At 33.2% G+C, this 27,507-nt stretch overlaps 1 protein-coding gene across 1 annotated transcript in view; it reads right to left on the minus strand.

The window, feature by feature from the left end:
• HACE1 (HECT domain and ankyrin repeat containing E3 ubiquitin protein ligase 1) overlaps positions 1-27,507 on the minus strand; it is an 88,930-nt gene continuing 61,423 nt past the window's right edge. Inside the window, exons 15-24 of the mRNA XM_072965691.1 lie at positions 25,737-25,848; positions 25,544-25,641; positions 25,274-25,361; positions 21,610-21,759; positions 20,908-21,104; positions 11,686-11,817; positions 5,911-6,009; positions 5,550-5,620; positions 1,449-1,562; positions 1-898 (exon numbers count right to left, since the gene is read on the minus strand). Of these exons, the coding sequence (XP_072821792.1) occupies positions 796-898; positions 1,449-1,562; positions 5,550-5,620; positions 5,911-6,009; positions 11,686-11,817; positions 20,908-21,104; positions 21,610-21,759; positions 25,274-25,361; positions 25,544-25,641; positions 25,737-25,848 (1,164 nt within the window). The 3' untranslated portion in view covers positions 1-795. The remainder of the gene's footprint in view (positions 899-1,448; positions 1,563-5,549; positions 5,621-5,910; positions 6,010-11,685; positions 11,818-20,907; positions 21,105-21,609; positions 21,760-25,273; positions 25,362-25,543; positions 25,642-25,736; positions 25,849-27,507) is intronic.

Below are 27,507 nucleotides of genomic sequence, written 5' to 3' on the forward strand. Positions count from 1 at the left end.
ATCAGAGCTGACAGATAAAATAAAAGTAAGGAAAACAAATATTGTAAAATATCGTATTTTAATTTTATCTAAAATATAAATTAAAATAAAGCATAAAAAAACTCTGAGACAATATATGCATATGAAAAACTGACCACTGAAAGATGCAAATAATTCATACAATATAGCATAAGCTTTCATATATAAATTAGGTGTCATTTCATGAGTTGTTTATTAGTCACACCAGTCTAAACTTTACATAATAAAATATTTAAAAGCTAAAAAAAATCATTGCAATATAGATTCAATACAGGAAAATACGTATTTCTGGCTTTATACACAATGTCAATTAATCCATTCTATACAACAGTTTTCCAAAATATAAATGGCACTTTACATGCACCAGGACATACCATCCTGGATGTCCTAATATAATTTACTATATAGAAAATAAAAAGACAACACCTTTTTAACAGGACAGTTACATAGCAGATGTGGAATGTAGAGCAACTTTACCTTAACACAATTTTTGATAAGATGAAAGGAATACAAAAAAGGACAGTTTCTACTACTTTCAATTAGCATTTTTTAAATGAAGACTACTGTGATTTATATATTCTAATTGTTGTATCACAAACTGAGAAAATTTAAAAAGGAAAAGAGAGAGGAGGAAAAGAAAACCTGATCCTTTCTGAATTTGAAACATCAGTCCTGCCTATGGGCTGCATTTAGGTTACTCTTCTGTTGACAGTTTCCTAAATTACTTCTGCTGCTCTGAATTGCACATCAGCAGTCAGATGAGTTTTCCAGACTTCATTATGCCATTGTGTAACCATAGCTGCCACAATGCAGTGCCACAAGAAGCCTGTCCTTGAGTATTTCTTTACTTGGGTATTCAGGTAACTTGAGCATGTTGATGCTTTAAAAGAAAAATACATCACTATTAAAGAGGAAATCCATGAAATTTTTTATTGTTTTGTCTAGTTGTGAAAACACTACCCAAAATTAGCATAAAATCACTCTCTGAAATTTGCATTCAAATTGGAAAGCCCTGAAGTAATATTTAAAAAGGAAAAAACAAAAAACCTGCTGCATTGCAGTTTCCTTTAGCATGCAAATGTAGTGGAAGAAAATAAGTTCGTTTCAGTCTAAAATAAATAAGCAATAGGACAATTTAGTTTGAAGTGATGGTGTAACTCAGTGATACTTATGACAGTGTAACCTGAGTGATTCTTGAACTACATATATTCAATTAAAGTATAAGCAGGTAGTTTCCTCAAACATTTTCCTTACCAAAAGAGGGGAAGGCAAGAAATATGTAGCTACTTATTTATCAGCACTTAGAAATGCTGAACAGAGATCACTGTTGAGATTTTCCTCTAAATGAAGCAATATAGTAGTTAACCTTTGATCATTCAAAATCCATCAGAATAATTTGCAATGCATTTAAATAAACCAACTGAACATACCATGTGCTTGAAGTTGGTAGAAGGTTTGGAGTATATGGCACGGCAGCAATTGTAAAGTTTTGCAGTCCACTTCCACCCATGATGTTAGCAAATCCACCATGTGGGACCCTGGAACTAAGAGTTCATACTTCAGTAAATTGTAATCATGCATGGAAAATCTCTGTAATAGATACATTTCAAATTAGCAAAATGACTGGCCTCTAGTAGACATTCATCAATCTGCTGAATAAATGAATGGTCTGATTGATTAACTCAAGCAACAGAGGCTCCTACATGTAATCTAAATGATTTCCCTGTTTGTGAAAAATATCTAGAGTCAAAGGGTTTTTGTTCTGTTTTTCACAGTGGAAAAACTAGAAAATTCTTTACACTTCTCTTTCCAGAAATTCACAATATCAGATTTTTTTTTTAATGTCACCTAACATAATGAGACCACAGGAAGGTGAACAAAGTCAGAAGTTCCAGTCATACCAACCAAATCATGGGGGAAGATAAAATAATTTATTAAATGGTATTTAGATATAAATCATTTAGAAAAAAAGAGAACCCTACCTTACAACATAAACCAAAATAAAGTCCAGATGGCTTAAAATTTGGCACGTGAAAATAGAAAGTATATAAAAGTTACAGAAAAAAATGTAGATAAACATATATATATAAAATCTTGGAAGTAGGAAAGAATTTATAAAAGCCATAAAGGAAAGTACTGATAATCAACTTGCAACATAATTATAAAACTTCCATTACATAATTTTTATAAATTAAATTTATAATTTAAATTACATGAAAATCTGTAGATTTAACTTAATAAAATTAAAAGATAAACAATAAACTGAGAAAAGTATTTGCAGAGTTAATGTCTTTCTATATAAAGAACATTTAAAACTGAATTTTTGAAAATGATGGTAGAATAATACACAAAAAATAAAGACAGGAGAGCCACACCACACAAAATAAGTATACAAATAAGAGACTGTATGAAAATAAAAATAAAGTCTCTTCAGCAAATTGTGTTGGGAAAAGTGGACACCGGCATGTAAAGAAGTTAGAACACTCCCTCACACCATACACAAAAATAAACTCAAAATGGCTTAAAGACTCAAACATAAGACAACATACCATAAACCTCTTAGGAAAAAACATAAGCAAAACATTATCTGACATAAATCTTATATGTTCTCCTAGGGCAGTCTACCCATACAACAGAAATAAAAGCAAAAATAAACAAACAGAACCTAATAAATCTTATAAGCTTTTGCACAGCAAAAGAAACCATAAGCAAAACAAAATTTGACAGCCTATGGAATGGGAGAAAATATTTGCAAGTAATGAGACTGACATGGGCTTAATTTCCAGGATATATAAACAGTTCAAATAATTTAATAAGGAAAAAAAAAAAAACGCAATCCAAAAATGGGCAGAAGACCTAAACAAACAATTCTCCAATGGAGATATACCAATGGCCAATAGGCACATGCAAAAATGCTCAATATTGCTAATTATCAGAGAAATGGAAATCAAAACTATAATGAGGTATCACCACACACCAGTCAGAATGGCCATCATTCAAAATTCCACAAATGATAAATGCTGGAGAAGGTATAGAGAAAAGGGAACCCTCCTACACTGTTGGTGAGAATGTAGTTTGGTACAGCCGTTACGGAAAACAGTATGGAGATTTCTCAAAAGACTAAAACTAGCTCCAGCAATCCCACTCCTGGGCACATACTCAGAGGGAACTTTAACTCAAAAAAGATACATGAACCCGGATGTTTATAGCAGCACTATTTACAATAGCCAAGACATGGAAACGACCGAAATGTCCATCTACAGATGACTGGATAAAGAAGTTGTGGTATATTGTGCAGTGGAATACTACTTGGCCATAAAAAAGAATAATGCCATTTGCAGCAACATGGATGCACCTGGCGATTGTCATTCTAAGTGAAGTAAGCCAGAAAGAGAAAGAAAAATACCATATGATATCACTTACATGTGGAATCTAAAAAAATGACGAACTTATTTATAAAACAGAAACAGACTCACAGACACAGAGAACAAACTTACGGTTACCATGGGGCGAAGGGGGTGGGAAGGGATAAATTGGGAGTTCAAGATTTGCAGATACTAATTATAATTTATAAAATAGAAAAACAAGTTTATAGTATATTGCACAGGGAACTATATTCAATATCTTGTAGTCATCTATAATGAATATGAAAATAAATGTATGTATTTGTATGTATGACTGAACTGTTATACTGTACAACAGAAATTGACACATTGTAAACTGTCTATATGTTAATAAAAATAAAAAAATTAAGAAAAATGATTACATTCTGTAGAATAAAAGGAAGAGGCCCTCTCATTCCCTGATGTGAATCTGATACCTTTCTGAAGGTTAAAGGAATAATATGTATCAAAGTTAGAAAAAGTTAGACTTTTTTAATCCAAAAATTTCATTTCTAAGAATTTATCCTATATTTTTATCCTTATATATTATATTTATCTTGTATTTATAAATAATCATACTGGCCTGCAAATATGTAAGCACAAGAATTTCTTATTTGTTCATCATTATTCATAAACAAGATAATTTATCAATATAGGACAATATAAGTTAAGGGAGGTCCATAAATTGAAGAATAGACAGCCATGTAAAAATTAGATTTATAAATGGAACAATTTTTAATTATATATTACTAAATTCAAAAGTTATAATATAGGAACAAAGGTTTTAAAACAAAAATTTATGTATGGGAGAAAATTCTGGGAGAATAACCAAAGTGTTAACAGTGATTGTCTTCAGAGACTAAGATTAGAGGTGATTTTTTAAAAAAATTTGAATTGTCTAACCATCCTTCATAGAAAATATAATTTTTGTATAACTCTTTTTATTAAATTACTCAAATCTCGAGGTATTTCTTGGCACTAAGAAACCAAAAAAACAAAAACACAAAAGTTAAAAAAAGGTTCTGTTTCAAATCTTTAGTCTACAATCTATAAATATTCATGTTTTACTTATTCTTTAAAATTAGATGTGTAGTACAACTCTAAATATTTTTCTAATTATATAATTTAAAAACTAAGAAAATACAGCAAAATATGAAGTGTTATCTCTCAACAATGTAATTACTTAATGAGATTTTCATTTTCTTCTGTCTATATTTTCCATTTTCCAAATTTTCTATAATGGTTATGAACTACTTTAAAAACAAAACAGTGAATTATATATATATAATATATAGATATACAGTCACAATCATGTTTTTAAAATAGGCAGAAAAAAATAAAGACTATATCAATTTATTTATAGTGGTTACTGCTGGCAGGTGATGGTTCTTATTTCTTTTAATTCCAACTTTCTTAGAAGAACAATGTACATTTACATAATGGAACAACTGAACTATATTTTCATTAATAGGACACACATGAAATTTTCAGATTTTTTCTTTTATCTTTCTGAACTGTAAGTTAAAAGAGGTTTAAATCATTTAGTTTTCTAATATATATGATATTTAATTGGTTCCAAAAGTAGATATTTCAAAGTGAAGTATCACAAAGTATTTTTTAGGCCATGAATCTTGATACTTAAAAGTTTGATAAGAACTGGAGATAAACTGCTGCGTATGGGTATTATATGCTGTGTGTGTGTGTGTGTGTGTGTGTGTGTGTGTGTGTGTGTGTGTGTGTGTGTGTGTGTGTGTGTGTGTGTGTGTGTGTGTGTGTGTGTGTGTGTGTGTGTGTGTGTGTGTATGCACGCGCATGCGCACGCATGCTGTCCCAGTATTATACAAATATTGGCTATTACCACTGCTTACCTGCAGAATGAAAAGACTACCAAATTACAAAATATTTTGCTGATACTCCTGATTGGGACAGTTCATTTTTTCGTACCTTAAATAAACATTTATTGAGCACTACTATATATGTTTTAACTTTAATGCCTAAATAAATCTTTGTTTAATACCTTAAAAAGGGGAAAGGAAAGGGAGAAACTGACAATTTAGAGTAATAATTCATTTTGAGTTGTTTATCTCTAAGCCATTAAAAATGGAATACATTAAATTCTTTCCACATTATCATAAAAACACTTCTTACCTGCCAGTAACAAACTGCAGGAGAAGAACTCTCTCCTCTGGAGTAATATCTTCCACAACCTCCCAGAACCACTAAGAAACAACAAAGAAAAAACTTAGCTCATATTTCAGAGCAACTATAGGCTTCTTAATACTAGAGAAGTGTGCAATATTCATAAAGCATATTTTATTCTATGAAACTCATTTATCAAAAATGATTTCATACAAAGCTTTCATATGCAATTCCCATGAGAAGAATTTAAGGGAAAACTTTACTTTGTTAATTAATGTAGGTTTTCATCCAATAGTGCTGAAAAGCTTACAAGATTAAATGGCAAAATTTAACTTCATTCTAAGCTCTAGAGAGATTTTTTTTATTTTACCTGAATAACTGGATCTTCTCTTTCATAGCCACTTGTGTATTCTGTATTTTTTAACCAATCACTCACATCAATTTCTGGCATGCCAGAAAGCAGCAGCTCCTTTGGGGAAGTAGAAAAATATTTCATTAATCTTCTTTGGGAAAAAAAGAGATTACATTTAAATAGAAAATCTGCCTTAATTAGAAACTAATCCCACGTAAAACTGATTTATTTTTGTGACAGTGTCTGCATGTCACCAACAACAAGCACTACATGCGAGAGAACCCTTGATACTGATAAGCTCAAATATTGTGAGATGTGGAGACATCTCTGCACTGACACAATTTAATTATGAAAGATAATAGTTTACATTTATATATAAACACATATGCTACAACACTTTACATGTACAACAGTTTAATGAACATTATTATCTTTGGTTTATATTTATTTTTATTTTATGAATTTGCTAAACTCTATAAAGAGACTGTACTCTTAATATGAAAGTGACAACAAAGACTTAGACAAGTCTGGGTTAGGCAAAGGAAAAGATCAAGAAACCCTAATCACTAGAAGAAAAGGAGTTATAATAATAAAAATAGTTATTATTAAAAAAAAAAACAAAACAGATTCAGGCCTTTCAAGAACTCTATTCTGGAATAATTTTAATCCTTTAAAGTCAACTTGCCCCAAGGTGAGAAAAAAATGCAATTTTCCTAAAAATGACTTTTGGTACCCTTTTTTTCCAGGAAGATCATCAAAGAAACAAAATATCAAATAACTAAGGATGAAATTAAGAATGGCAAAAGTATTTACCATTATGTTTCCCAAGAGAAAAGAGGACATGAAAAAAGCTTGTCCACATCTCTGAGTCAACCCATATTCCACAGTTGGATGTGTTTACACAGTAAAGTGAGGCAATAACTAGCCTACGCTTAACACTGACAAATCAGAAAAGCAGGATTTGTTATTACAGAGATAGATACAATGTGGTTCAAAATCATTTCTACAGCAACTGCTCATAGTATATACCTGACTACTATAGAGTATGCTCTGAAAAGATAAGTGAAGGTTAAGATAAGCTGGTGTCTGAGAACTCTTGCGTGTTTCTGAGATCTATTCAAGGAGTCTGCAAGGATCTCCCTTTTCGAACTTCTCTGAGGCTGGATTTTCTCTATATTGTTCAACCAAACCACATATCACAATAGATTAAAAGCAGAAGCAGGTATGAGAACCCAGTTTCCTCTTTTAAGCCAGACATTAAAGAAACTTGCGAAGATGTAAAACAATACCACTCTTTCCACTATTTTAATTTTATTCTGCAAAATGCAGTTTTCATTTTAAAATGTTTGTTAAAATGTAATGCATTATTTGTATATGAATTAATAAAATATCTTACATTTGTTTGAATTTCAAACATAATAAATACCAATTACTATAGTCCACATAAACAAAAACTCTTTCCGGTAAGTGGTCCTAAGACCAAAGAGTTTGGGAACCCCTGGTCTAGGGTGTGTTTTAGTCCTCTTTGCCACAGTACTATAAAAAACTTCTACTATATGAAGGCATTCTGGCTAGTGTCCATTTACCACCCCCAAATACATTCTCCACCTCCCTTTGCACATTCTGTGCCCCAGGAGGCTGATCCCTGCAGACAGGCCCTCTTGCCTGTTGGCTACAGGTTGGGTTCCATCACTGGGAAACAGGTAGGAGTCTGCAGGTACAAGTATTTTCTGCTCTCCTCCTGCTTCAGTACATCTTTGCAGTGGTCATGTCTCCTCAACTATAGCTACCACCTGGTGTCCCCTTCTGTGTGGTTTAGGCTCTCACAGGGCTCCTCACAATAATTCTTCCACTGTCTTCAATCCTAGGGGTGACAAAGGCTTTCCGCTGTTGCTAGTCTTGGGATGCCTCACCATATCTTGTTAATATTCTTAACCTGCGCAGGCGTCTGTAAGTTCCTTCATTAAAGTTTCTTTATTTGAACCATCCAGGGAAATTCTGTTCCCTGGCAGGACCCTGATACAAATCTGCCAAAAAGGAAGGTAGATGATTGTTACATGTTCTTACAACTCATGAGTTTAATCCTCTTTCCTTCCAGGATGAAGATAAGCCTTTAATAATATTAGGCATGCTTTCATTGTTAATAATTATTAATAAAAATAACTAAGACTATATTCTCTCAAGAAATTTGGAGCATTTCGTGAACATCATATGTTACAATTTAGTGAAGAGGGAAAAAATCTTTAGTATCCCACACAACACTTGGGGAAAAAAATTAATTAAATGAAAACAAATGAATGAAATGGGAATTCCACAATAAAAAGTACATGTAACTAAAAGTTTCTGAGTCTCAGTCAATAATTTATTATTAAAGTATGACAAAATAACTGAATTGGTCTGTTGGAACTGGGTGCAACATATACAACCCATACACTAATAGTCAGAAACTGAGTCATGCAGGCATTCAGATCTGTGAGCTTACCTAGTATTCACACAGCTCAGTGTCTAATATTCTGGCACCACCATGGATAAATTCATAAGCAGCACAATATGGCTGGACAGTCCCTCAGACATATGAGGAACCTCTCAACTGTAATAACATTATAGACATAGTAATGACAACAATGTTGTCACCATTTTTGAACCTGAAGATCACCTCTTGACTTGAGATTACATTCTGTCCACATGGATGAATAAATCTCCAGGTCAGGACACTGACACTACTACATATCTTCTTTTCACTAAAACTCTAGAATCTAATCTAACCTGTATCCTTTAACTCTAATGAACATCTAGCTTAGATGTTTGGGCCAACTTTTTAAAGTTTCCTATCCTAATCTACCAGAGCCCCTTCCTATGGAAGACACAAAGTCACACAAAAGGTTCCCAAACCAAGTCCTATTTATAACTCATGCCACTGAAAGGCAGTTTGGCAATACTGATGAAGAGAGACTGGGCTGTGGGTCAGAGAATACGGGCTCACAGTCTGGCTGTAACACATACTCTATGAACATGAGCAAGTTTCATATTTTCTTTAGCCTGGTTTTTCTCATCTGTAAAATGGGAATAATAATACCTACCTCAGGGGTCTGATGTGAAGGTTTTGAAAGTTAATACACATGAAGTACCTGGCAAATACTAAATGTTTAATAATAGTAATTATCATCACTGCATAAATCAGCGTTAGGCCTACAACACTGCTCTTCCCAAACAATCCGACCGTCTGAATCAGCTCAACTTAGTAAAGCCTGAGTCTAAAACAGACTAGGAATCCTGACTTAATAAGAACCACAACTAACAACTTACTAGGAGCAGGAGGGAGGTATGTATAGCTCAAGTGGAAGAGTACATGCTTAGCATGTACTGAGTCCTGGGTTCAATCCCCAGTACCCCCTCCAAAAACTAAACAAATAAATAAGCCTAATTACCACCCCATCCCCCAAAAAAACCCAACTTACTAGGAGTAGACCTAAATATGAAAAAACAAAGGAATAAAGCTTTTAGAAGAAAACACAGGAAAATACTTTCATGATCTTGGAATAAGAAATAATTTCTTAAACAGGACTGAAAAAGCTCCATTCATTAAAAAAAAAAAAGAGAGATAAAGAGAGAGAGAAAAAAGTGATAAACTGAGCTGTGTTAAAACTAAAAACTTTTATTAATACCAGAGTGGGAAAAGATATTCACAATACATATACCTAACAAAGACTCCTATAGACTCCTATACAGAATATATAGATTCCTACAAATCAGTTAAAAAAAAACAGAAAACACAACAGAAAAATGGACAAATCACTTGAACAAACACTTCAAAAACAGAGTATACAAATGGCCAATAACCATATAAAATGCATGCTCAACCTCACTGATCATCAGGGAAATGTAAGTTAAAAATCTCCAGGAAATACCACTACCATTCCACCAGAATGATAAAAATAAAAAAGACAGGAAGTATCAAATGCTGGGAAGGATGTGGAATACAGAGAACTCTCATACCTGTTGGTGGGAGTGTAAACTGACACACCGCTTTGGAAAACTATTTGCTAGTATCTACTCTAAGGGTATAAATGCACACCCTGTATCCCAGCAATTCCCCTCCAAGGTAAATAATCTACAGAATGCATACGTATGTTCCCCTAAAGACATGTACTAAAGTGTAGCAGCACTGTTTCAAAAAGCCCGAAACTGTAAAGTACCCACCAAACACTCATCAAGAGTAGAAAAGACAAAAATGAAGTATATTGACAAAAAATGAGGTACTACAATGAAAATGAACACATTACAACTGCATGTAACAATACGTATGATTCTCACAAACAAAAAGTTGTGCTAAAGAATTTAGATATATTCTAGGTGATTATTTCATCTGCATTGGGTTTAAAAACAGGTAACCTAATCTATATTAAGTCAGGAGAGTGGTTACCCATGAGGGGTGGGAGTGACTGGAAGAGGACGTGAGTGGGATCTGGATGCTACAATTTCTCAGTTTCTTAATCTGGGTGCTGTTTCATAGGTGTATTTAGTTTATGACAATTCATCAATTTACACATTTATGATGCATGTACTTTTCTCTACGTACTCTGTAATTCAATAAAGCTTCATAAACCTTATCAGTATCAGTAAGTTATGAGGTGAGGTTTTTGTCAATTATTTGTGTTGTTACGTGTTTTTTATACATAGGTCCAGAAAATACTGTAATATTCTGTTTAACAGTTCATACATACTCCTCTACTTTCAAATGCTCAAATAATAACTTTCATGGTCATGCAAAAACTAGAGAAGTCTATGCTAAATGAAACCAATAATAAACCTAAAAAACACAACCAAAAAACTCAAAACTGACACTTAATGAAACTAAGTCACAATGGACTTAAAAATTAATTAGCAAATTTTGTCCACTACTATACTAAGATATACTATATGAGTGATGAATTAAAATACTGGTATATGTAAAATTAACAGTACACCCGATGTACTTATTAATATGTTAAAATGAAAGGCATAGGGTGAAACTAATTTTATGAGACAGAATAAAAACCAAAGGATACTAAAATGTCTTACTCCAAATTGTAATTTTTTAAATAAGAAAGCAGTTACACTCATTTAAAATACTGTGTGGTTTTTTTTTAAGAAGTCAGACAATTCAAAGAGTTTGAAAATAATTTACTAACAAAAATAAAAAGAAAAAAGGAAAGGGGGTAAATGCAGACATAAATTATATAAAATTAGAAACCCTGTTAGATCATAGTAACAGGCAAACTGAAGAAGCAAAACAAACCATTCCTTAGAGACTAGGGGCCAACAAAAACATTGGACTCTATATTGATTTAAAATGGAAAATTATAAAAGCATATACATGATGAATTATAAGCTGGAGAAGATAACAAATACAAGAAAACCCCTCAATCAATTTTTCTTTTCAGAAATACATAAAGTTAGTATCAGTATCCTTTACCTCATTTGGCCAAACAAAAAATTCAGAAATTATGTGAATATTGCCTTGGGGAAGACTGGCTTCAACATCTCCCATGGAGAATACTTTGGAAATACATTCCATTTTTGTTTGTCACCACCTCACTCCATTTCACATTAAAAAACTGTTAATCTGGTTATTAAGCTTAACAGAAGCACGATCACAAATCTTATAACAACTCTCTAAACGTGACTATTAAACCATAATATCTTACATTATTCCATTCATCACTGTGCTCCAAAATTATTTCTGAATTACATCAACTGGAGTTTTGTGTTGCTGTGTTGTGTAACAACAAAAGAACTGATGTCTTTCCTTACCAATTCATATTCATCAAAAAGTTGTATAAGGGAGGGTGGAATGAACATATGAAAGCCCTGTAAAAAAGCATTGATCTGAGGCTGAATGGCTCTTGTCATTCGAAGTTCCGTAACAAGCTGGACGTATTCCGCCTGTCAAAAAAAAAAAAAGTTTCTGTGATGATTTTTAAAAATTTCATGTACTTAAAATACTGTTGATATGATCATTTCTTATTTAAGAGGTAAAGGTTTAGCATTAATTTGGCACCAATATTCATCCATCTCAGCAAACCAGTAATCTACCATTCACTAAGCTGTTTCAGCCAAAATCCTAGGAATCAATCAATCAGGTTTCTCTCACACCCTCTATCAGCCAGTGCTATCAGACACACCTTCAAAAAGTATTCTCAGTCTGACCCTGTCTCACCACCTCTACTTGTAGCACCTCGGTCCAGGCCACCAGCTTCTCTCACTTGGATTACCACAACAGCTGGTGGTGCTGCTGCCATTTTTGCCTTGTACAGCTGCTTCTCCACACCAGTGACTTTTTTAAAAAAATACTTTTTAAAATTATATAATTCAGATCACATAACCCTGCTTCTCAAAACCCTACAATGACTTCCCATGACATCTGAAGTAAAGTTCAAATTTCTTTCCTGGTCCATAGGCCCTAAATGACCCCGTCTCTGCCCTGCTCTCTCATCTCATGTCCTGCCACTCTCCCCCGCCCAGCTCCCTCACTCTCTTTCCCCAAACACAAGCTTTTTCAGGCCTCAGTGTCTGTGTGCTTCCTAGTATCTGTGACTGAAATGTCTCATTAGATTGTAATCTCTCTGCAAGCAGGGGCTCTGTTTTGTTTACCAGTATATATGTTCAGCTCTTAAAAAACAGCTTCCACCTTCTAACTGTTCAACAAATATGTGATGAATGTATACATTCAACAAAGTCATTTAAAACACACTTAGAACTAGATAAAATGGTTCATTTAAGTGTAGCCTATCTGATTCTGAGTTAAGGTAAGCTATTTTCACACATTTTATTTTAAAATACACACCATCATCATCGAAAATAGTGTCATGTGAAATTTAACTAGGACTAAAAATGTATTTTAGCTCAGACCAGAATGAATTACCATATATTTCTGTACATAAACTCTATCCATTGTTACCATTCATATATTTTAAAGTCCATCTGAGTGGAACTTTAAGAGTTAAAAGCAATATGCTATATATAGTTCTCATCTCCCAGGAATGAATGCTCTCAACATAGAAGGAGAAAGTCTGTTTTAGGTCTCTTCCTTTGGCTCTGTTTTTTTTTTTTTTTGGCACTCATCTGATGCTCTGTTCACCCCAAAAACCACAGGCACTGAGCCAGCAAGTTATATATGACTCTGGCTATGAATTCTCCATACATCTCAGAGCTACAGAAGGGTCACAAAGGATAGCTCACAGCTCTCCCCAAACCCCTCACGGCTCTTCCTTGTGCAACCTGGCCCAGGGAAAGCTGCCGGCTCTGCTATTCAATCTATTCCCACCCTAAATCCCACTCCCTGCACCCAAAGGTTTCCCCACTGTGTAGGATTTAATTCGTTTCTACAAGTTACACTCAGGTAGTTATTAGAGAGAGGGAAACAGGAATGTTTACCAAACAACCAGACAGAAACATAAACAAAATTTTCAGGGTCCAACCCAGTAACATACAACACACTTCCAAGTGGCAACCAAGTGGCAATCAGCATTAGCACATGCTTATCTTTTAACTGATGCCTGCTCTAACTAAAACTGCTTACTGAACATAATAAAAATTTTCTGCCCCATTCACTCACTATCTATGTATTTTAAGTGCTATATGAGATCCTATCTTCCCTTAACGGGAATAGCTTTTTCGTAAACTGAAGGAACAATTCAATAGTCATTGTTCAAGGCCTCAAAGTATGAAGCATGAACTGTTCAAGCATACTTTACCTATTTTCATTTGCTACTGCATTCCAAATTTATCAGAACAGTACACATTTTCTTTTCTATCAATGAATTTCTATTATTTCCTTATACATTCTACTTTTAAAAGTTAATTTTCATAAATATACTAACATCCCCTCTAATATTAATTATTTCCCACATTTTTTCTGTAACTTTGGCCCATAGTTACTGAGTATCAATTTGTGAAAATCTGCAATTTCAGATACCAGTCTCCATATTAAGTTAATTTAAATGTGGATGAATCTTGGTCTAAATTATTTCTCAGTAAGACAATAAAATCCTAGCCATCACAAACTCTCCTGAATTGTTTAGTAAAATAAGAGTTTTTCAGGTAGTTGAAAATTAACTAATTAATAAAAAAAATCTAAATCCAACTGCTTCTAAAATGTTTCCCTACCTCCTTAAAGAGCATATCTTCAAACAGAATAACACATATTAACCTGTTCTTGATACAATTATTACTATGAACATCCACTATTATTATTCACTAACATTTTGACAGTTCATGCTGTGCAGAAATACACTGGCTGCATTCCCACTACCTACAAAAGCATCCAAGTGACTCGCCCCTATACTTTATGCCCCTGGGTAACTATATCAAATATCGTAAATACTTTAAGAAAACAGTTGACATGTAGATGACAATCAGTCCACAAAACACAGACATAAAGAGTTGCACAAATAAACATTAAATGTAAATGAAATCTAAAATCCCACTTTGTTCTAAGGTATTTAAAGAGAGGATATAACTTGGGGGTGGGGGATCTTTTATTCCCAACAGATGGCATATCCTAGGAGGAATATTTGCTCCCACCTGAGTTTTGCTGTTAATTCTTTAAGAGTATAAAATAGTACCAGATGCCACAGAATTAAATTGGAGAATTAACCATATAAAGAATCTGAGTTAGTACCTGTACTGGTAAAATAGTTATGTTAATATTCATGTTAATATTTTAAAAGTTTTCAACTTAGAAAGACTCAGCATAGACAACAACAATTAAAAAAAGAGCCTTAGCAACTTTTTTCTAGCTCAGAGGTTGCGCCTCATAACTGATACAAGATAAATAAGAAAAAAAAAAGCTGCAAAGGGAAAAAATAAAAAACACTAAGATTGAGATTCAATTTTCAGGCATTATGTTCCAGTTAAACTACATGTCTAGTTACAGAAACACTTTAAGAATCTCCTAGTCTTCTGAATGTGTGGAATGAATAATATCATGTCTGGAAATCTTCTTAAAATTTTAACCTCTTTTCAGGCTTTGAACCTAAATTATGTCTTTTTTTTCTTTTTTGTCCACATTAAGTTTTTAGTAACTGGTATGCATTTACACTTATAGCACGTTTCAATTCAGATGATCCACAGTCCAAATGCTCAACGTGTACATGTCCTGGACAGTATACTTCTAGAAAATACTGCAGGAGGAGCCAATCCTTCCAGATGAAATCAAATATACAGATAACATGAAGGCAATTTCTTTACATTTTAAATGTACTAAATCATGTTAGCTTATGAGGAATGGTGGTAATTTTGAAAACTGACACTTTTCTTTGAAGCTATTTTTCTTCTTGAAAATTTTTTTCACGATTTCATGAAAGATATCTAAATAAAGCATATATATTTTTATAATAGTTAACTTTTAATGGTGAAAACAAGATGTTCTTATTCCCCCTAATTAGAATGATAAACTTGGACACATTTGTAAAACTGTTTGGAACAGTTATTTTTATTTTTAAATTAAAAGTTTAAATGGCATTATGACTGGCATAATTGAATTCACTGTTTGAATACAAATCCTTTAGTAATAAAAGCTTCTTTCCTGGGCTTATTTATCCACCTGGTTATTATTGCTCTGGTACATTAGAATTCTCATTGAAAATTTATTCACTGAAAGATCAAAGGATACCAGTTTTCTTCAGCAGGATGAAGTAAATATAAGAAAACGGAGTGGCACATTTTTACAATGTAATACTTTCTATATAATTTATTCTTTACCAGTATATTCTTATTTTTAAGATCACAAATCAGTTACAAAGATTGATTGTCTGATAAAAATCCTACTTCTTCAGTTTCCTTGCAATAAATTCAGTCATTAAAAACTGATTCTTTAGGTTATCATTTCATAGATTTGGTGATTTTTAAAGTGAGTTTTTAGAATATACCAACTAAAATGCTGAGAAAATATGTTCTTCATGTCGACAGGAAGATAGTAAGGATAATTTAAAACCCAATCTAATAATACACACATACACTCAGTATGGAGAACCTTAGATCTAAACTGTTTTAAAAGTTTTCAGGGTAATAAAAAGATCTCATATGGTATACTTTTCTGAAGATGCAAACAAGTAATTCACTTTAATAATCTATATAGACAAGTTTGTATTTTTGGGTATGCATGCACATCAAATGTATCTCTATGTGAAATAAATCAGTGAAACTAGCAATAAAATATCAGGTATTAACCATACAAAAATGAAATGGAGGAAAACATACTGAATTTATATTTGCTACCTTGTTCATATTCACTACCTTAGTTAATGAGGCCAAGCAGTTATATAATCATACAGGCCTCGATTTAAACTGAGGGTCCACCAGTTACTAATTCTGAGCCCTTAGACATTTATTTAATTTCTAAAGCAATACAGTGTCGTAGTTAAAGGCTGAGGCTTGAAATTTATTGACTGCTTGGATTCAAATCCACCACTTATTAACCATATAATTTGGAGGAAAGCTACTTAACCTCTTTATGCCTTAGTTTCCTCACCTGTAGAAAGGGGTATTTATACCTCACAGGACTGTTAAAGAGTAAGGTAATACACATAAAGCACTTTTAACAGTGCTGAGCATATTATAAGCACCTGATAAATATCAGATGCTTTTATTAATAAAGCTGTTTCCACAATGAATTAACAGAAATAATTATCTTACAAGGCTATTACAGTGAGAGATGCACAAAGAACACACTTCAAATACACAAGAACACAATACAAATACACAAAGTACTCAATAGGCAGTGGCTATTATCATCACCAGAAAATAGAACTGATGTGATGAGGTTGAAGACAGGGTGGATGACACCACCATCCACCATTCCGGAGCCCATCCACGTAAGTGGCTCATCCTCTGTCCTCTTTTTTTTTCACCTTCCCAAACAGTTAATTACCATGTTCTAGAAATTCTACATCCTCAAAAGCTATCTCATTTTCTCCATCCTCACTGTCATTGTCTTATCAAATCCCTCCTGCGTGCTCCCCAGATCAATGCCACAATCATTTATCAGTTGCCCTAATTCCAGTGGGGATTCCAGTTGCCCTAATTCCAATGAAATCCCATTTCAACCCATTCTTCACACTCCAAGCTGAATTTGGTTTTGTTTTTCTTTGTTTTCCCTTTTTTTTAAGGTTTTGTTTTTCATTTAAAAAAACAAACAAACAGAAATTCGATCATGTCACTGTCCCCTAGAGCATCTGTAATCATCCCCAAGCCTTCAGAATAATTTTCAAATTTCTAATTGTGGATGCAAAGTCCTTCAGAATTTGGCCCCTGTCTACCTTCCCCACCTCATCTTTTCCCACTCACTTACTTTGCAATTTGAGCTGAGGTCTACAACTCTGATCTACCTGTGGTTCCCCAAATAGATCACACTCCATCATCTCTATGCCTTCTGTAAGCGCAGAACATTGCCTTCTCCCTTCCTTATCCTTTCTGATCATTAATACTTTCCCTCTGTTATTCAACTTCAATGCCACCTCCTCCATTCCCTGATATTCTTTCTGTCCTATCCTACCCCATTTTTTCCCCTCAGCCTGAATGAACTTTATGATTAGTATTAGTAAAAGTGTTGTTAACACTTAAAACCCACGAAGCTTACTCTTCAGTTCTAAGAGCTAGAATTGAAGGTCTAGCAAAAACATGTCACCCCTAACTTAAGATTTTATGGTTCCGCGGGGACGGTACAGCTCAGTGGTAGCGGGCGTGCTTAGCATGCACAAGGTTGTGGGTCCAACACCCAGGACCTCCATTAAAAATAAATACATAAAAAACCTAATTACCTCCCCCTATCAAAAACAAACAAACAAACAAAGATTCTATAGCTCTACAGTTTTAACCTTTGAGTCAAGAATTTAAAAGTGAAATTGAAAAAGTGAGAGCAAAACTTTTTATTTATTTATTTTAATTTTTTCTTGGGGGCGTAATTAAGTTTATTTATTTATGTTTTTTTGAGGAGATACTGGGGACTGAATCCAGGACCCCGTGCATGCTAGGCAAGCCCTCTGCCACTTGAGCTATACCCTGCCCATCAAAACTTTTTAAAAAGCTGAAAACACTATTTAAATGTAAATGTTCAGCTCCTGGTAATTCAGCCATTTTCTAAAGTAAAACAAGGGGATTTTTTCCCTCTAGATTTTAAAACAAATCTTTGACAGATACAAAATTAAATTTAAAAGCGTATTTTATTTCAAATGTGGAACTGATAACATACTGTTCTGCCTACATTACTTGTATTTATTAATGTACTTCTTTTTAAACAAAGGTACTTTTTCTATTTGGTTTTGGACTATAATTACCAAAGTCTTTCAATAAAATGTAAGAATAAATGACTCCCCCATGTGGAGATCAGCTTACACAGACTCTTTCTTACTAACAAGCTTGGCAAGTCATTTAAGCTTTAATACGCTTATAAATTCTGAAGGTGAACTCCAAACGTGACAATTATAACTTTATGCTTATAAAGATAAGTAAGTAAAAGGCTAACCCTAGAGTAACAAAAGTTCATAACAGGAATGTATGTTAACAAATAATAATAATATTTCTAAAGAATGTGGTTTGAAAATTTTATTTGTAAATTGAATAATTTAACAATTCCAAGTACAGTGATCAATTTAAGATGTAGGGATGTTTCTAAAGATTTTTAATTTTAAAAAATTAATCAAGTTGCTTACTGAATAAACATTAAAGGTTTAAGCATGATATATAATTACACTTGATTCTTACTGGTAATATTAGAAAATGAAAAGGCTCAATTTATTGTGAGAAATGTTTATATTAGAAAAACAAAAGTTGAAAAGAACTAACTTATTAGTGATGAAATCCTGCTTTTAAAATCTCTATTACCAAAGCTAATCATTAAAAATAAAGTTAGCCTGTCATTAACAAAGCAATGCCAGTATAAATAAAAATGTGTTAAACTGAGAAACAAAAGTTCCAGGCTCTGTAATGTTATAGTAGTATTCTGGCCTCAGGTTAGACTCATAGTGAAGGGTATACCTTCAATGAAATATATCCTAATTTGTTATTATTTATTAAGTATCTTCTTTCTGGACCTCAATAAAAGACACAAATGCAAAAGAATTAATAAGATACACCTTTAAAAAAATCTAAGCAAAAATCAAGTCATAGTGGAGGGGGCTGTTAGGAGATGCAAGTGTAAATATAGCTAGCTATCATGCAATTGCTAATGAGTCTTTCCACTTTGTCATGTAAAATATATCTGAGAGGAGTGACAATGCACTCACCAGATAATGCATTCACAGAGAGGAATCACCTATGAGGTTTTCTTGTGAAAAACAATCATTTGCTTATAATGAAGATTCTATGACTTCGTTACTCCTAATTGAAAGGAAGTCTCCAGGGTAAAATAAAATAAAAGTACTATGAGTCAGATAATCTAATAATTAGAAGATTTAAAAACTACTTTCATTCACTAGCAAGCTGATATAGATTTTAAAACTTAATTTAAGCATTTTACTATTTTAATCTTCTAGAGCTTAACATGACTCATTATATTAAAATCAAGTAATATCTTCTCCAAGATGGTTAATTTTGCTAACATGATGACGCCTTGAAAAATATTACACTTGAAACTGGGAGAACTGGGTTTTAGCCCCAGATTTACTAGTAACTCTTCAGGCTTCAACGCCCTCATGGGTAAAATGAAAGGACAGAGTGAAAAAATTTCTAAGTATAAATGTGCAACAACTCAGCTCCTGATTTTATTTTCAAAAACTGAATTTTATGCTCTTTTAATATGTATAGTATCTAAGTTTCAAAAAGTAAAATTATGAGTTTAATTTAGGTCTTCATTACTGTACCTAGGTGAAACATAAGAATCTCTTCTTACAGAAAACCAGCCAATAACTACTACTAGTTTTTTGGGTTTTTTTAATTTACAAAATGCTAAGAACAATCCTATATGGGAGGTATTATTATCTCAATTACACAGAATAGAAACTGAGGCTCAAAGAGGTTAAAACATGGCTAAGTCTTTTGGCCTTTGAAAAAAAAAACTATATTTTACTAAATTTCTAGTCTATAAAATGATTCAATGGATATACTTTTTTATAGTTAGCTGATTCTGTCCATTTTATTTTATTTATTATTATTTTTTGGTGGGGGCAGGGAATTAGGTTTATTTATTTATTTATTTATTTATTTATTTATTTATTTATTTTTAATGGAGGTACTAGGGATTGAACCCAGGACTTTGTGCATGCTAGACATGCATTCTACCACTGAGCTACACCCTCCCCCTATAGTTAGCTGATTCTGAAGCTGTCTTGGAATTATAATCCAACTGAAGGAAAGGAAAAAGGTTTTAGTCCTATTTAACCAGAAGTTGCTTCTGGTAAGTGACAGAACCAGAATTCTGAAACCAAATTTTCTTGACTCCCAATTTCCTACATAATATATATAAAAACATAAAATAAAACTGTATTATATATTAAAGTAACATAACTTTCAACAGTGTATTTAAAATATGCACCAAATTTTAAAATAATATGTACAAACAAGAAACATAATAATAAATGAAAAATAAATTACAAAGTTAAAAAAAAAACCCCAAGTTCAGAGGTCTAACAGAATTTACTGGAAACCAGAAGTGTGTACAAAGTTTAAACACTGGGAGTTCTTTTCTCTGTTGGAACTCTTAATATCATACTTTTAGCACATGAGTTAGTGCAAATATGATATTGACGTAAGTTTACATTTCTAATTGAATTTTTTGATATGCAGATCCCCAATTTATACAATCAACTGGACTGCGCTCTAGGCTGCTTCAGAAACTGCCATATCTAACACAATATTGAAATGATCCTTTATAATTCAAAGTTTGGTAATTGATGGTTTAGTTAAATATCTTATTATAAATGTTATGAAACTGTAACAGAAGTTTTTCTACGGAATGCCAGGAGACTATTAGAGTAATTAGCAAACGATCAGGGCCAAGTTACAAACAAAGGCTAAGGTAAGAATTCAAATACTTACTTTGTTATTTTGTGTCACAAGAATACTTCCACCCCCGGGTTTCAAAGGAACCTCTTCCATTGCTCCAAATACATCAGTCTCAACAGAAAAAGTTAGTTCTAGGCCCAGATCACTAATATCATTATCTAAAATCCACTGCAAATTTTTGGCATATTCTGGATCAATGGATGCCACATCCTGGTAATTCACAGGAATACCTAAAAATGTAAACATACAGCAGTTATATTCTAAATGTTTCCACCTCTCCTTATCTGTTTAATGGTGAAATACTGCCCTCTACAGATACTCTATAAAACTGCAAAATATAATCCAATTCACAGAAATGATTTAAATGAATACTAATAACTGAATTTAGAAGTCTGTAAATTTATGTTTCTTCTACATTTTTACAATGTAATCTTTCTTTGAAACAGCTATTCAGAAAAATTTTATAAACTTTAAAAAGTACCAATTCTCAAATACATTCATATTAAAATGCATTCTTAGCATGAACATAAACACGCTAAAATAAAAAAAAACTTTATCAAAAATGTAGGTTTTTTTTCTCCCACAGGCCCCCAAATACCTTACATACACAGCCAGTCTCCAATCAAAATAAGATTATTCATCCAAAATGCCATCACTTACCTACTCAGTTTTCCCCAAAGACTGTAAGAAAAACAACTTAAATAAATGCCTATGGAAGTAAGAGTAGAGCCATACCAAGAATGTGCTTGTAGAATGATCTCGTGAAGTAAATGTTAACCAGCTGCCTATGGTTCAAAGCTAATCCCAAGATCTGTCCAGCAAACCGAAAATAGTTCAAGTGATCAGGATTTACATAGGAGTTGCTGTTTGGTTGAAAAGTTGTTCCTATTAAAATAAAGATAAAATAATTTATGTTTAAGACCATGCAGAAGAGACATAATTTCAATGCAGACAAATTAGTTCACATACAACTTCAGCAGAGCTAAGGTTACATTATATATAAGCTTCCACAAGAACTGACAGTGGAATTGGAAGAATAAAAGGTAATCATTAATTTACACATACTTATCAGAGTAAGTCTTGGTGCAGACAGAAAATTTTAGAATACTTTTCACTGAAAGTAGTTAGAAGATGTCTTAGAGAGATCCTGGAAATACACAAACCCACACCCACACATTTTGCCAGGCAGTGTGGAAATAACTACCTCAGCTGTGAATTAGGGCAGATATTGTCTCATTCATCTATACATGTCCAGTGCAGCAGGCACTCACTACATTTTGCTGCTTAAGGAACAGAGCACTACAAGAGAATAACTAAACATTTTAAATGTACAACTGTTTTCTTCATGACAAATAACATGACGTATGAAAGTAATTAATAACGGCATTGACAATAGTTACTGACTACTGCCAAACTCTAGTGCAATGGAGTGCAATTCCGTTTACATGAAAAAAGTCTGGAAACAGTGGTGAATGTACTTAATGTTACTGAATTATACATTTTTAAATGGTTAAAATGGTAAATCCTATGTATATTTTACTATAATTTTTAAAAAGCCCTCAAAAAAATCTACTGTAATGGAAAAACCTAACGCCAAGATCTCAACTTTGAATAACTCTCCCCTTCCTTATTATTTTATGTGATCACTCACTCCAATTACAAATTCTCTCGTTCATTCAACAAATACTTATTGAGGCTCATGCTATTTACTACTCTTCTAGGCACCTGGGCTAAAAGAAAGAAAAACTGATAAATTGAATGAAATAGCATCAAACATAAGTAAATAAAGAAAAAGTACTAGAAAGTGAAATGTTTGATTACTGAGTATACATATTTTAATTCTTTGTGCTTCACTGGTCTTTGATTTATTGGTGCTGGCACCGGATGAAATTGCCATAACCAGTAAGTTTACTTAGATATAAGGTATACATTTGTAAGCGTATGGCTGAATGACTTAAAAGGGCCACATGAGCTATTCAATCACTACTAAGTACTTCTGAGAATCGTTCCCAGTCATGATGTAAGACTGGGTATCAAGAGTCAAAGCAAAGTTTCTGTGAGATGAAGAAAGACTTCAAAGACAAAGATACCCATAATTCCAAAAATACAATATTCTGAGAATACTCAGAAATATTTTTACCTATAAAACAGTGAATGCTTAGAGTTATTAATGAATCAGCAAAGATTTCTGATGATTCAACTTTCTTCCCCTAGGGCTGTGCATAATTCCTTCTCTACTTTCTGGGAAAAGTGGGATATTAAAAAGAATAGATATGGGGAAATCAAAAGGAAAAAGGAAACAAAGTGGGGCGAGAAGTCTTCAGAAAATGAGGAATAGTTTTTAACTTGAAAATGAATTAAGACAGAATATAAAGTTTGTTATTTTTTAAGTTCAAACAAATATTACCGTGACACTCTCAGCTATTTTCATCGCCTGAAAGAAATCCTTACTGCATAATACCATTTTCACAGAACAATAATAACAGCATCTACTATTTATTTCTGCTTTCTATATGCCAGGCACTGGGCTAAGCACTGTTATACAGCAGCTGACTGAGTTCCCCCTACATTACAAAACACAGGTTATCACCATTTTCAAATGAGGAAATCGAGGTCCAGAAAGGTTACATTTACTGGCCCAAGATTATAGCAAAAAGAGGGACAGAGCCAGGATTCACATTCAGTGGAATGCCACAAAGGCCAACTCTTAGCCTCTCTACTATACTACACTGCTCTACAGTAAGCATTTAATTTAATTAGAAAGCCGTTTTAAATTAATTATTATAGACATTAGGTCTACTCAAATGTTTCCCAAATTTTCTTGTCAACTAAATATAAGAACACAGAAATATTTCATCTATGTATTAATTTATTAACATTGCAATTCCAAAGAGAAGACTTATATGACTTATAAAAATGAAAAAATCACAATCTTTACAGTCTATGTGCTTCCACATATGATCTGCTATAAATTTGTAAAATGAGTAAGTACCTCAACTAATAATTCCACACCAAATCTGTTTTTCAGATATGAAACTAAGTAGACAGATTCAGCATAAGGGACTATAAAGTAAAGAAGTAAATCTAAAATACAGTGCTCTAATGCTAAATCTTGCTTCAACGATTAGGCTTAAATAATAAACTCAGGTCCTCATCAAACTTGTTATAAAATCACAAACACACCAAGTTCATCTCAGAGCAAATAATCAAAGATTACAGAATTAAAGCAGGAAGTCCCATATTCCTAAATAATTTCAAACACACCAGGTGTGTCTGAAGAGCCCACCACATAGGCGAATAGAGGTGCAGCTCCCTCGCATCACTGCAGGCCACCCCCACTTGCCTCTCTTAGAGTCATCCTTATTCAGTGGAGATTTGTTGCTGGTTTGGTTGGATGCAATCATACTACAATTAATTAGACACTCGTTCCTTATAAAAGAATTTAAACACTGGGAAAGAAAAAATCTTCAGGAAATAAAAGGAATGGTGCAAAGCATTTAAAAACTGAAATCCCACCTTCTCTTGGATGTAAATCTTTATTCAGTTAAAGAACTCTCAGATACGGTGAAAAAGAATGTGACAACGAATATACGTTCATGTATAACTGAAAAATTGTGCTCCACACTGGAAATTGACACAACCCTATAAACGACTGTAACTCAATAAAATAAAATTAAAAAATTAAAAGAACTCTCAGATATATCTCACACAAATGAGGTGGTAACCATTTCCATTTAGCCTACAATATCAAATTACAATTCTGCAGGTAGCAAACACCATTTTAAAAAGAGTTTTTTATCTGTATTACATGGTTAAGAGCTTTTTAGTTGCCAGTCATTTAAAAGGACTGAAAACAAAGTTATTATACATAAATGGATTATAAGTTAAGATTTAACACCATGATTTCTAGAATTTGTTTTTAATGACCAATAAATTTTATGACCTAGAAAATCAAATAGGGTTAGAAATTTTTAATTCTTCCAAACAAGGACTTGAATATTTTTAAAGTTCACCTACTACCACTATTTTACAAAAGGAAATTTTAACTCAAGAAAAGTAGACTAAAGGACAATCCTTTGATTGAATACATTTAGTTTTATTTTATAAAGAACTGATGAAAACCTCCTTGAGGCCAGAACTAGTCTGTGAGACAAGCATGTGAGAACCAACTGTTTAGAGGAAAGAATGCTAGACCAGTCAGCTTCCACACATGATCCCACCACTCATTAACTGTTAACAGAGACAAAAACTCTGAATTTCAATTTTCTCTCCTATGAAATGAGAACATTCCACCTAGCTCGCAGGGCTACTTACTATAGGAATCAAGGGATAAACTACAATGAAGTAGTCTGCAAATACGACAAGTCACAGAGAAAGTCATCTAGACTGAACAACTTACCATCAGCTGATTGGGTAAACAATGCATAATCAGGATTGACTATCTCATTAGACAGAATATCAAACCACTCACGCACAACACCTTGCCCCTGGAGTTCAAGAAAATAAAATGAAGTATCAACACAAATACGGCAAAATTTGTTTTCTAAATAATAATAAAATTAAAATTGTATTAAATTTCTTCCATTATCAATTGAATATCAAACTTCATTCAAAGGCATTTCAATCTTTTATATATAGTGATCTTAACAGCACTTATTCTTATACCCACCATGCCTTCTTCTCCATGGAACCGTACAGCAATTCCTTGCTTTAGCTTTGCACAATTTGCTTTTGACACAACTTCACAGCTACTCCTAAAAATAGAATCTAAATATGTAGCATTGGTTAATTTTACATATTAAAATTTACAATAACTAGTATTTCATGCCTCACACACACATTATTTTATTTGTTAAACATACCTCTGTGAACCAGCAGGATGTCGTTTTCATTCACTGGCCTGTGCACCATGTCTGAATCTGGCTGTCCTGAATGCAAATGTTCATAAAACCATTCACAGCGATCTTTAAATGGCTACCACAACAAATAACAGTGAAATATGTTAGCAGCACTTCAGTCACCTAGCTATCAGATTTACTTAACTAGCATGCTAAATGCCCTATCTACCATTAATCATTCTTAGACCTTTATTTATTTTATGTAGTTCTAGATAATGTTCTGACATTTCAACCATTATTCACAAAAAGGCAGATTTGAGTTGAAATACTTTGACTACCTAGAGAGTATATTGTTTTAATTCCCTACATTTTCAACAGAAAAGACTTAATAAATTAAAAGAATTTAATATCACATACGCAATTGAATCTACTCTCAATTTCTTTTACTCCAAAAAGGCTTGTTAGAGTGAATTTCCACATCCAGAAAAACTGTTTCATGCTCCATTTAATTTTTCATGAAAATTAATCTTTACACCTAATTTTAATTTCTATCTTTGAATATATGCAAGTAACTAGAAAGGAATTTATCCTTTTTCCATCCCTTCTTCCACCCTAAAAACTAAAGAATAAGATCTTGTGAACAGTAAAGAAAGTTTCTACCTTTTGTTGATTTGCCAGATACACAAACTGCAAGTGATTTGTAATTTTTATTAAACACAAAGTATTACTGAGTACCTAGTATGTGCCAATACTGCAAAGCTGTATTCTAACATAAGAGCTGTAAAAACTTCATTGCTAAAGACTGTTTAATACAGTTAAAGAGAGGAGAACAATGCATTAGGACAATACAACACATATGATATAATATCAAGTTCTAAACATACTATAATGCACTAAGAATTTAGAGACTGTGCAGATGGATGGAGTGGAGTACAGAGGCTTCATGCGGTCCTGGTTTGAACCAGGACTTAAAGGTGGGCAGGACGCTCTCAAGCAGGAGGGAAAGGAAGCACACCCGGCCAAGGGAGACAAAGGAAAAGGCACAGAAGGAGAAACTGTCTCGCCCTGGAAGATGCACGGGCAAAACCCTACATATGACGAAGGAAATAAATTTGTGTAAGTAAATCAAAGACATAATTACAAATCCCAAGAATCAAGTAAAAATTAGGGGTCACTGAAGATATTTGAGCAGAGGAGTAACATAGTAAATGCAGAACTGAAGACGAGAGTAGTACCAGGATACAGGGAGACCATCCAGGCAGCAGTTGAAGTAACAGGTATTGAGTGATAAGGTCCTGATCATGTTAGGAAAGAACAATAAAGCAAGTCTGAAAGACATTACTCCTTTGAATAAAGAAGAAAAGTAAGGAAGATCTCTAGGGACGGAACTTAATAAAATGGCTGGCGGGGGGTGGGGGGGCCCTCTCCTCACAACCTACTCCCACACTCCTAGGAGGCACTGGTGGAAAATAATGATGTTTTATATATCTTGAATTTACAGTTAATTGGGATATAACTACTAAGAGCTTGGAAATAAATACTGGAATGTGCTGCAGCTGATACACTGGAAACAGTCATGAACAAAGCTGAAATTGGAGACAAAATAAAGTCCCTTGTTCAAGAGATTAAAGATACAGGGACAAACAGCAACAGAGAAGTTTGTGAGCACAGGTCAGGACCGAGAGTTTGCTTATTAGCACATAATACACACAGCCAGAAAAGTCAAAGGTGAGCCAGGGTGGTGCAATACCACAAAAGCCAAGAGCTCCCAGAGATAAGCACGATCAATGTCCAA

Source organism: Vicugna pacos, chromosome 8 (genome assembly GCF_048564905.1).
Source record: "Vicugna pacos chromosome 8, VicPac4, whole genome shotgun sequence".
Taxonomy (NCBI): domain Eukaryota; kingdom Metazoa; phylum Chordata; class Mammalia; order Artiodactyla; family Camelidae; genus Vicugna; species Vicugna pacos.